At 51.2% G+C, this 12,262-nt stretch overlaps 1 protein-coding gene across 1 annotated transcript in view; it reads left to right on the forward strand.

Annotated features, from left to right (window-relative positions):
- The window catches only part of Cacng4 (calcium voltage-gated channel auxiliary subunit gamma 4), a 62,403-nt gene that overhangs the window by 42,241 nt on the left and 7,900 nt on the right, over window positions 1-12,262 (forward strand). Inside the window, exon 2 of the mRNA XM_028865235.2 lies at window positions 9,914-9,997. Within this exon, the coding sequence (XP_028721068.1) occupies window positions 9,914-9,997 (84 nt within the window). The remainder of the gene's footprint in view (window positions 1-9,913; window positions 9,998-12,262) is intronic.

The following is a 12,262-nucleotide window of genomic DNA, read 5'->3' on the forward strand; positions in this document are numbered from 1 at the left end:
AGATTGCCTAAATAGGACATATTTGCAATATTCATAAGATATAAAGTTTGCGGTTGGTAAAATGACTCAGACACAGGTGGCAGAATCTTGAACCGGGCGTGGTCTTTGCGCTTGCGTTGGCTGGTCTGGGCATTCTCTACCTGTACCCTTTCTTAGCACTGGGCTGGGCCTGGGTCTTGTTTTCTTTCTTTCTTTTCAATTATCCTTTTTTGTTCTCATTCTCTCTGTGTCTTTCTGTCTCTTCTCTCTCTCTCTCTCTCTCTCTCTCTCTCTCTCTCTCTCTCTCTCCTCTCTCCTCTCTCTCTCTCTCTCTCTCTCTCTCTCTCTGTGTGTGTGTGTGTGTGTGTGTGTGTGTGTGTGTGTGTGTGTGTAACAGGATAACCTTGTGTCATTCATTAGGGGCCATCCATCTTCCTTCTCCCCATTTTTACATACTTGTGTGTGGTGTGGGGGTGTGTTTGCACATGTATGAATGCATACGTATGAAGGTGTATATACATGTTGATGCCTAAGGCTGATGTTGGGACTCATCCTTGATCATTCCTCCACCCTATTTGCTAAGGCAGGGGCTCTCAGTCTGACCCAGAGCTCGCAGATAGCGTTGGTCTCAATAGCCAGCTTACTCTGAGATCCTCTGCCTCTGCCTTACAGACCCACCAGCATCTGTGTGAGTTCTGAGAGTCCAAACTCGGGTGGGTCCTCATGCTTCCACAGAAAGCGCTTCAACTGCTCGGCCTCTCCCTGGCCTGCATCCACCTTTTCAAGACAGGGCTCGGGGATTCAGGTAGAGTGGCTGCCCCGCAGGCTTCCGAGATCTGCATCTCACTCCACCTCCCAGTGCTGGGGTCACAGAAGTGTGCCACCATGCCCATCTTTTCTATGTAGGCGCTGGAGACCAAACTCAGGTCCTCTGGCCTGCAAAGCATTTCCCCATGATTGCGAATTTTGAGACAGTATCTCCCTGTGTAGCCCAGGCTGGCCTTAAACTCACAGCCCTCATGGCCCAGCTTCTAGAATGCTGGGCTTACAGGCTATGCCCCTGCACCTAGCTAAATGTTCTCCTGTATGTAATGGTGCATCTGTACCGATTTATGGGGCACAGTGTGACGTTGCCATGCTTACGCACAATGCTTACATTTGCATGATTAGAATATCTTTCACCTCACTTACCCTTTCTTTGGGATAACATCTGGGGCTCTTTTCCTCAATTCCTGAGTTGACCCCAGGAGGTGAGTAGCCTCTGAAGGGGTCTTTCCCTGCATTTGGCCTCTGTTCCTTCACCACCGCCCAGCCCTGAAGTCAGCCTCAGTTTCTAAACAATGGCCCACGGCTCAAACCTTCAGCCCCTCCTGCGTCTGCTTCTCCCTACCAGTCTCCTTTGTTCACATCACATGGAAAATGATACAGATAACTGTTCACGTTGTCTTCTTGGGTCTCAGTTCACTCTCACAATAGGAGTTCTGTGAGGGCACCTCCTCTCCAGCACCTCTCAGTATGTTCGGTAATCTTCACACACTCAGCAGAAATACAACAGAGGAGGCTGGGAATGTGGCTCAGTGGGTAAGAACACTTGCCACACAAGCATGAGGGCCTGAGTTTGATACCAGCACCCTCGTAAAAACCCAGAGGTGGCCGCCTGGACACCCATAACCCCAGAGGTACTGGGGGACAGAAACAGGAGGGTCTGGGGCACTTGCTGGCTCCAAGCCTAGCTCCAGGTTAATAAGAGACCTTGTCTCAAGGGAACAAGGCCAAGGGTGCTAGAGCAGGACACCAGATGTCATCCTTTAGCATGTATGCATGCATAAGGATAGGCACACCCACACATACACCGCACATGCACACACACACACACACACACACACACACACACACACACACACACACCAGCTGAGGAGTGAATGAGTGGGTCATGACCAAGCAATGAAAATACCATTGAGGAATGAATGAAATGGAGGAATGAATTCATGTTGAGGAGAGAATGAGCAAATGGTTTGGGAATGAACAGATACGTCCCACAGAGTACCCTCCTCCCCTTGCCCCTTCCTCATTAACAGTGAGCCCTGAAGTGCTTCTTGACCCTGCCCCGCCCTCCCTGGCAGATAGGAAGCTAACTGTCATCTCAAGACTTGGATACTGCCATTACCTCCAGCTTCACAGTCAGGAAGCCGTCTCTCCTAAGCGAGCTTGGTACCCACTCTGTCCGCCCTCCCTGTAGATGGAGGCAGCTGCAGGGTTAGGGAAGGGCAGTCATCAGGCAGCCAACAGTCAGCAAAGAGGTGCACATAGACTCGTGCAGCGGCTTGGCCAAGCACACAGCAGGCCTCACTTTCCAGAATGGGGCAAATGCCTAGTGCTCTGCCCTTGGCCCTCTGTAGTGGGCGGGCTTGTGTTAGTGGGTCTTTGGGCCTCTCCAAGGCTCCTCCCTCCATCTCCAAAGGAGTCTCATTTTAGAGATGCAACAGGAGGTCGATGCATGGAGTACCCAAAGCACACCAGACTTGAGCCCAGGCCCAAGTTTCTCTACAGATAGTACTTGTGCTAAAGGTGGCCATCCTAGGGAACCAGACCTGGAGAAGAAGGAAGCCCTGGCCCCAACTTCAAAGAGGTAATTTAGAGTGGATCGCAGAACGTGTGCCCAAGGGACAGAGACTGGAAATGTTCCTCCACCTGCTCCCATCCGATCCTCCCCTACAGGAAGTCTACTGGGTGGGTGACCAGGGAGGGATGCCTGCAGAACTGTTCCCCCAGGCAACCTACCCATTGCTGTGAACAAAAAGCAAGAAGTAATTGGTGCAGCTGAGTTGAGGCATGGACAGAGGACATATGCACAAGACTGATGTTTGCTGCTGCAGATGTGAGGTGTGTGTGTGTGTTGGGGGGTGTCTGTATGCTTCTGGTAGGGGATCCTAGCTGCTGTTAATGCTTGTGGGGCTCGAGTGGTGTAATACTCTGGGAAGGCTATGTAGGAGATAAAGGATCATTGTTATTATGAAGTCAGCAGCTGGCATTCTTTTCCCTAGGATTCCCTTAATTAGAATGGGCTGCTAAGGTGCCTCTTACCAAGACTGCTGTCAGATGCCAGCATCCTTGAAATGACTCAAAGAGTGACTGACTACCCCAGCTTTCGTATTGAAAGCCTTTCGCCAGAATACTTTGGGTCCATGGGGTTGGTCACTTAGGCTCTCTGGAGGCATAACCCTGAAGTACAGCCTTCAAAAGGATCATGGAAGGGAAAGCTACCACACACACACACACACACACACACACACACACACACACACACACACCACTTCCGCCACCACAGTTCTTACCTGGCTTCCACAGCTGAAGGCATCTGTAATCATTTCAAATAGGCCTCCTCCATCACGGTGTTTTCTCTTAAAATTAAAGGACCCAGCCTCTTTTAATTGAAGACATGGCAGAAAATTCAGAAAACACAAAGAAATTCACACACTTAGCTCACTCATCATCCTATCACCCAGAAATAAAACAGTGGACATACACTGGGAAATTTCTTTCCAGATGTTTCCTGTGCCGGTAGATCTACTCTTGAGGAAAGTGGCTGTGGTAGAATGAATGGATGGACTGGCTGATACATCTGCACATCTGCTCCACAGGAGACCATGGGGTCACGAGCAGGGGCAGCCCCTCCCTCTGGCTTCTCATCGGGGACCACATGATTGTCTTCCTGATCTTCCTGAAGGCTGCTGTGAGCACACGCCAGTAACCACCCTGCCCCATATTCTTGTAGTGGGGTCAGTCCAGGGTCCCTAAATGAACCACCCTAAATCTCGCTTCGCAGGTAACACAGCCACAGTGTTCCGTCTTGCTGAAAGAGAACTCAAGTGAGTTGGAAATGGCTTTCTCCCCGCCTTCTCTCATCAGCCATTAATTTTCTCCCTGTTAAATGCCTCAAGCCAATGCTAACAAAATTAAACTTGACAGAGATGAATGTGAAGTCCTCAGGACTGGAACTGTTGCGCTCCCCATAAACAGGTTGAGGGAGGTGAGGTAGCTCTTGTGGAGAAACTCCCAGGAAACTGAGGCAACAGGAATGTTAGGTCCCGTTACCAGAGGCAAGGGGTGCAGAGGAGGGGAGTGCACCCCGAATGTTGGGTTCGCTACAAGGTGCTATGTTCAAGGCACAGAGTTTCCCACTGTCCCTGAGGAGAGAATGGGAATGGCGAAGGCTCTTGGAGCCACCAGGGGGCGGGAAATGGAAGCTGACTGACCAAGCAGGACATTTAAGGGAAATACCTCAAATTCTTAGCTTCAGGGACATGACAGAATCTTTTTTTGTCTGGTCAGTGGGGGCAAAAACAATGGGTGACCACCTGCTCCATCATCCACTACCTTCTTAGGATGGGGTACAATTGACTGCTGTGGGTCTAGCTCCCCACATATGAATTAGGGGAGGCTCACCAAAACCCTGAATGACCTCATCATAACTTTATTTCATCTGCAAGACCCTCTTTTCAAAATAAGGATCTGCTATGGTGGGGATCCAGAAGGTCTCTCAGAGGCCCAGGTTTAAAGGTTGGCCCCCATCTGTTGGCTCTGTTGGGCAGCAGTGGAGTCTTTAAGAGATGGGGCTGGTTGGAGCAAGCTTGGTTATTGGGGGGTGCCCATGAAGGAGATCGGGACCCTAGCTCCATCTTTTTTTTTCCTTTGCTCCCAGCCACCAGGAAGTGAATGGGCTTCTCAGCCTTACACTTTCATTACAATGTACAACTAGACCCTGGACCACAGGCTCGGAGACCCACAGGCTGGAACATCAGAAACTGGGAGCCAGAATGAGTCGTTCCTCTCGCCATTCTTTGTCTCCTGTGCCGTGTCACAGGGATGGACAGCTGACTGGCATAGGCACCTTCACAGCTTCTGCCGGTTAGGCTGCAAGATGCCTGAGGGCAGCAAAGCTTAGCCACAGTGATGCTGATCTCCAGTCTAGGCTAGTTTTTCTCTAGGTATGTGAGAAAGCAGGGGGATGGGAGGGGGAGGAGGAAGGAGGAAAGGGGAAGGAAGGACCAGAAAAGCTCTTGCAGAGTACACGAATTCAGACTCACTTGGATCATTATCCCACAAAGGGTGGGACCCACCATGTACGCAGAGACCCCAAGAAACAGAAGTCATGTATCTGGAACTGTAGACATTCATGCAGCCCCTGGAAATAACATGCCAAAGAATGAGATGGCCGGGGAGATAGTTCAGCCAGTAAAATGCTAGGCAAGCCTAATGACCTGAGTTCGATCCCCACCACCTGCATCAGAAACCAAGAGTGTTGACATGTGCCTGCAGTCCCCACCCTGGAGAAGCAGAGGTCTCTGGATGCCAGCCTAGACCGTTTGGCAAGTTCCAGCATAGTGAGAGAGTGTGTCTCAAAAAACAAGGTCAATCGTCCTTGAGGACAGACACCCAAAGTTGACTTCTGGCCTCCGCACATGTACACATGTACCCATTACACAATGTGTGTCCATGCACACACACAGAGAGAGAGAGAGAGAGAGAGAGAGAGAGAGAGAGAGAGAGAGAGAGAGAGAGAGAGAGAGAGAATGAGAATGAGAATGAGTTAACAGGCTATGGATGTTGCTTAGTGTCAGGGTGTTTGCCTAAAATTCATAAGACTTTGTGTTCCATTCCCAACACTTTGAAACCAAGGCCACAGGCCACGCCTGGTGGTATTAATCCCAGCACTTAGGAAACAGAGACAGGTGAATCTCATGCATTCAAGGCCAGCCTGGTCTACATAGCAAGTTCAGGCCATCCAGGGCTACACAGTGAGACCCTGTCTCAAAACAAAAGCCACGAAAGCTAATAAATGAACTACACGATCTTGTTTACAGTTTTATAAAATAAAAAATAAACAGCCAGGCGGTGGTGGCGCACACCTTTAATCTCAGCACTTGGGAGGCAGAGACAGGTGGATCTCTGTGAGTTCAAGGCCAGCCTGGTCTACAGAGCGAGATCCAGGAAAGATGCAAAGCTACACAGAGAAACCCTGTCTCGAAAAACAATAAATAAGTAAGTAAATATATAATATATATAATAAAATAAATAAACAAACCAACAAATAAGTAAGTAAAAGGCCTGGGACACAGTTCAGTGGCTGAGCACTTGCTTAGCATGCTCAAGGCCGTAGGCTCAGTCTCCAGTGCCACAAAAATCAACTCATTCATTTAGTTAAATAATGCTCTAACTGTAGAGTGGCGAACAGTGAAATACATCCGAAGGATGCTTGGAGCAGATGTTTCTGGGAGCGTACAAGCTAGTGTTCCGGAAGCCCAGCTTTGTCTTCAGGTTGAACATAGATTCACAACACCCTTGCGTAGGCTGAAGGTCTTTTCCTTTGGCGACCTGGATGCTGAGGGGAGGGGCTCCTTCACCTCTCATTCCTGGGGTCTTCACTTAGGACTTTTCCTGCGCCGTTTGGATGGATAGCGACTTACTATTTTTCTCATTAGAAACTAAAGTCTTCTCAAGACTGAAATTCTTGATTGGAGAGATGTTTGTGATCGCGGGTCAGTAGCAATAGCAGGTTGTAGATTATGTCTCTGACATTCCATTAAACACAGGGCACTACAGCCATACCGGAGCCCAGTCTGACAGTCTCTCTTAAAACTAAGCATGTTGCTATCACGTGACCCAACAATTGCACCCCTGGGCATTTGTGCCAGAGTGAAAATAGACATATCTTCTCCCAAGACCTGAACATGAACACCCACAGCAGCCCTGTTGGGAACAGCTAGAAGCAGCAGACATCCTTCAGTGGGTCATGATTCAGCAGAGGATGGGATTTCCACGCCATGGAGCACTGCCCAGCCATGGAAGGCACAAGCCACCAACACACAAGCTGGAGATAAACCTCAGGAGAATTGTGCTGCGTGCAAAAAGCCACTCTCCAAAGGCTCCCATAGCGTGCCTTAGATCCCTTACGTAGAACAGTTTTTAAAGGGCAAAACTGCCACGATTGGGACCCCCGTGGAGGCTGCTGTGGGGTCCAGACAGACTGGGGTAGACAGGAATGTGTGTGACTGAAAAAGGGGGGTTGGGGAGCGACTGGAGAGATCCTTCTGATGGAAGGAGGTTCTGTATCACATGAAGTCCGTGTCACCGTCCTAGATGTGACATCATGCTAGTTTGTTCAGGAGACTGAGTAAAGGACACCCCATGTCTTTTTATTACTTCTTCCTCTTTATGTGGGTGTGGGTGTGGCTGTGGGGGGGTGTGGTTGTACATGTGAGTGCTCACCAGCATGGGCATGTGTGGAAGCCAGAAGTTGACTTTGAGATGTCTCTCAACTGTGTTACTCTCATGCTTACGTGTGTGTGTGTGTGTGTGTGTGTGTGTGTGTGTGTGTGTGTGTGTGTTCATGTGTGTGAGTGCACATGTATGTGTGTATATGTGCACTGAGTTACTGTTGGGTCTCCCTTCATGTTCTTACCAAATGTATTGAGGCCGTCTCCAGCCGAAGCCAGATCTCACCATGTGTACTGGTCTGACTGACCTGCTCTGAATCCCATGCATCTGCCCACCCCACCCCACCCCACTCCCACCCCACCCCACCCCTCCCACACACACACCTCCCAAGCACACCCCACCTGGGATTCCAGGCCGGCCTCCTTACCTATCCGACTTTTCCATCCCTTCTGGGGATCTGAACTCTGATCCTCACACTTGCATGCTGGGTCATCGCTCCAGCCTTCTCCACCTTATTTTTTGACACAGGGTTACTCACTGAGCCTGGAGCTTGCTGGTTGTGTCTAGACTTTGCTGGTTGGCTGGTGTGCTCGGGATCTTCCTCTCCCTGCCCACCTTCCCAGCCCACACCTGGAGGTTACAGAGCACCCCCACACCTGACTTTCTACATGGGTATGGGGACTCAAAGTCAGGTCTCCTACCCGAGTGGCAAGTACTTTACCCACTGAGCCATCCCCCTGCACCGCCCCGCCCTGTCCCTCTCTATATATATATTTTTGTTTTACAAGGGCATATGAATCTACAGTAATTCAAAATAAGGTATGATTTTTTTTAATAGAGACTGGGGTCCAGGAGTAGAATATGTGCTTTGTCTGAGCAAGACTTGGGATCAACTCCCAGCAGCCCTTAAAACTGGAGGAGAACCCTACCTGTATGCACGGGCGTAGGAGGATGTGGGAAGACAGACCACAAACCTGAGAAGTCAGCCGCAGGATTGTCGCTCTCAAGAGCTTATTTTCTTCTTTTCCAACCTCTTATTATTTGACTTGTTCCAACAAGCAGGTGTGACTTGGTGATTTCTTCAGACCCATGAAGTGGCAAGAAAAAAAAAAAAAAGCAGCAGAGACGTGTTGGGGTGGGCAGTGGCAGCCCTTGGGAACGCTGCTCCCTCCACTCATTCCCCCCGCCCAAAGGGCTGGTTCTGGACCTGTGGGAACATTTTTTTAGTCTGAGGTGGCAGGTCCTGGGAATGAGGTGAAGGCTGTGGCTGGCCCACTCGAATCTTTGCCAGGCTACCAACCCTCAGACATCCCGGAACCAACCCATTCTAGCTGTCTGTCCCTCCCTTCACCAGCCCCTGCATTTGTTCACGACAACCGCTCGGGGACACACGAGGTAGAAGACAGGAGACTCCGAGGCCAGCGGCAGCATACCTCTGAGTCATCGCCACAGGCCGAGAACCACCTCAGTGCCTTGCCGCTACCATCTCATGTTCTAAGGGACCTAGAAGGCGAGAGCTGAGGTTGTTGGCTCTGTGTAGGTGGGGAAACTCCAGGTTAACTGTGTTCCCACAGAAAATACCGTGAAAGTACACCCCACCCAAGGTATCGCCTCTGAGACCCTCAGTCTGTCGTCTGCACCTCTGACCTGGGGTGCTACAGGGCATTACAGGTCTTTGGAGGAGCAGCTGAAGGGAGACAGAGGGAGAGCTTGGTGTTGGTCAGCACCTCATTTGTAGCCAGGTAGGAAAGGGGCATGCTTCCGGAAGGCTCAGCAGGGAGCCCTTGGTTGGACACCCGGGAAGACAGATGTGCCTCTGGCACACACCCAGCCTCCAGTTCTGCTCCCACCCACTGTGAGGTCAGGCTGGGCTGCTAGAGGCCAGCAGGATGCTTGGCAGCAGCTGCGAGAAATGACAACGATGACGACGATGAGGCACTGGCTACCGCTGGAAATAGACCAGCAGCTCTGACCAGTTATGGGGTGGGGGAGGAAGAGCTCGGACGGAAGGAGTCAGGCGGCTGACTAGGCATGAGGAGTTGGCAGGCACAGGCACGAAGGGACATGACTCCTCCCTCCCTCATGTGACTCCCTCTCTGCTGGGGTGTTCAGTGATGGGCATTCCCAGGCTACAGGGCAGCAGAGGATTAGGAGAAAATGGATGGAAGATTCTAGAAGGGAGAACTGCCCTGTCCTCTGTAGTTAGTTACTGAACAAACCGGGAATCCCGCTCTTCCACCCCTTTAGCCCTTCTGGAAGTTTCTCAGCTCTCTACCATCAACCAGATGGAGGGGTTGGGGGTGGAGTCTTGAGTCCATCCCAGCATTCGGCGTGAGGGATCCGCACCCTACTGTATATGTACCACTTTTGCCTTTATGAGTCTTGTTCTGCCTGGAAGGCCCTCTGCCCATTCGTCAGGAACAAATTCCTGGTCGTGTTTCAAGCTGCAACTCTAGAATCCCCTTGAGTCTGGGGATCTCACCTGCTGTTCGGAGCCTTCCTGTCCGACAGTGACGAATGGTGTGTTGTTTCATTCTTGAGGGGGTCAAGGCTCAACCAGAAATGATCTGGTTGTGATTGAGGTGCATCTGTTCTCCGTGTGGGTATCCTCTCTTCCCTCTGCCCCTGTGACCTGCCCAAGGTTTCCATGTCTGGAGTGAACCATGTCTGTGAACCCACAGGACACTCACAGCCTGTTTTCCCTTGTCTCTTCCAGGCATCTATAAAGGACACTGTTTCAGGATCAACCACTTTCCAGAGGACAATGATTACGACCATGACAGCTCAGAGTACCTCCTCCGTGAGTGACAAGTACCCCAGCTCTTTGTATGAGGAGGGGAAAGAAAGGGAGGGGCTAGAGAGGTGAGCCCCGGGGACTTGGCCCCAGCTCTTTGCCCTGGAGACTGTGAACATTTTTATTCAGAAGTCCTGAGCTCAGAAGGGGGCGTCTAGCCCAACAGTGCCCTGGCATGTGGATGCCCTGTGTGTGGATGGGTACACAGGATAGATGGATGGCCAAGGCCGCAGGTCCACAAACCATGAGGCCCGAGCAGTGGGGTGCAGCCTCAAGGAACCTCTGGTGGGGCAAGGGAAGTTACAGATGGGGACTTCCCTGGGGATGGAGCTCAGCTGACAGACTGGTTGCCTAGCATGTGCAGAGCTCTGGGTTCTATCCCCAGCACCGGTAAAACCCAGCTTGGTGGCACATGCCGTAATCTCAGTACTCGGGAGGTGGGGAGGGTCAGGAATGTGAGGTCATCCCTCTGCTATATAGTAAGTTTGAGGCCAGGCTGGGTTACATGAGCCCCTGTCTCCAGTTTTTAAAAAGAAAAGAAAAGATGGGGCTGGAGAGATGGCTCAGCAGCTAAGAGCACTGGCTGCTCTTCCAGAGGACCTGGGTTCAATTCCCAGCTTCTCAGCACCCACGTGGCAGCTCACAACTGTCTGTAACTCCAGTTCCAGGGGATCTGACACCCTCACACCAATGGACATAAAATAAAGTTAAATTTTTTAAAAAAGGAAGAAAGAAAGAAAAGATATGAGCTCTCTGAGTCCAGTATGATTGTTCACACCAATAATCACAGCACTCAGGAGGCAGAGGCAGGAGGATCAGGAGGCCAAGGTCCTCCTCTGCTGTGGAATGGATCTGAGGCCAGCCTGCGTTCTATGAGGCCCAGTCTTGAAAAAGCTAAAAAAAAGCTCTGCCCAGGCCTGACGAGCATCCGAAGCACACGATGCAGGGATTAACTCACCAGCCAAGACAGCTTCCTGAGGGGCTAGAAATCCCAGAGATGGTGATGGAGGTGGCAGGGTATGCCCTGACAGGTGGCCCTGAGTCCCTTCAGCCCTGACAAATGCGGCCACTACCTCTGCCTATGCTCTGCTCTTAAGCCCTTGCTCCCAGCTGATCCTGTGACTGAGTGATGCCTCCCAGTTGGTACCCACAGTACACGCTGAACCGCAAAGGATGAACTTCCCTGCTCCTGAAGTCTATGCAGAGTTCCCCTCTGCGCCTCTGAACACCTCTTCTCCAGAACGCAGGAAGCCTCAGCCAGAGAGGGGCTAGAAACGGATGCTAGAATGCCTGCCGTTCCTCCTTCCCCATCAGCGAAAAGACACAAAGAGCTGCCTCTCGCAGCACCCCTGGCGCTCAGGCTCAGCCTCACACATGGAGAATCGATACCAGTGTGTCCTTAGAGAGAGCACAATTCACTGTGCACCTGATTATGGCTCTTTTTTTTTTTCCCTACAAGAAAGGATTTGGATTATGAGTCATCTGATGAAATAGAACAGTGTGCGGTTCCCATGGAGCCGAGGCCATGTCAGGCTGCTCCAGCCAGGCCCAGAACCTGAAATAATATGGCCAGAGCCCTGCCTCCAATCCTCCTCCCTTATCTTCTCCTCTTTCGTCTTCCTGTCCTGATTCTACATATTAGGGGCCACACTCTCCCAGGTAAATGAGATCCCCTTAGAGTGGCCGTGGATCACCATGGAGGTTGCCCAGTGTACCACTCAAGGATTGCTGCTTGCATAAATTACGGTGTGAGTGACATCCTTCTGGTTCCGCAAGGCAGAGCACGTGACAGGGAGCTGGGAGGACAGAGCTGAGTGGCAAGAGCTGTGACCCTTAGGACAGAATGTAGCAGCTTCACTTGGCAGCTTGGCAGAGAGAAGCCTTGGGAAGAACTCCATCAGTGGCACTGTCTCCCGAAAGCCAGAGTTGGGAGCCTTGGTGGTCTGGTCCACACAGTCAGCCTCCTGGGGTCCAGGATGGAATAGAGTCACACAAAGCATGTGACCAGAAGCTCCGGCCCTGATGCTACAGGTCTCCCTCCAGCAGTGTCCCCTGGTACCCAGGGGACTGGGAGTGCCTTAGAGTGATAGTATCAGTGTGACAGTTGCCTCTCTCACAAAGGACATGTTCTCAAATGTACCAGATCCCCAGGGTGACCTGCTGGTTCATAACAAGCCCAGAGGTGCCCAAGGAAAGAGTGACAGGTGACCCCCAGGTCTGCAGGCTTTGGCTAATGGTGAGTTTGCAGGTAGGAGGCAGAGGTGACTTCTT

The sequence above is a fragment of the Peromyscus leucopus genome, chromosome 8b (assembly GCF_004664715.2).
Source record: "Peromyscus leucopus breed LL Stock chromosome 8b, UCI_PerLeu_2.1, whole genome shotgun sequence".
NCBI lineage: Eukaryota > Metazoa > Chordata > Mammalia > Rodentia > Cricetidae > Peromyscus > Peromyscus leucopus.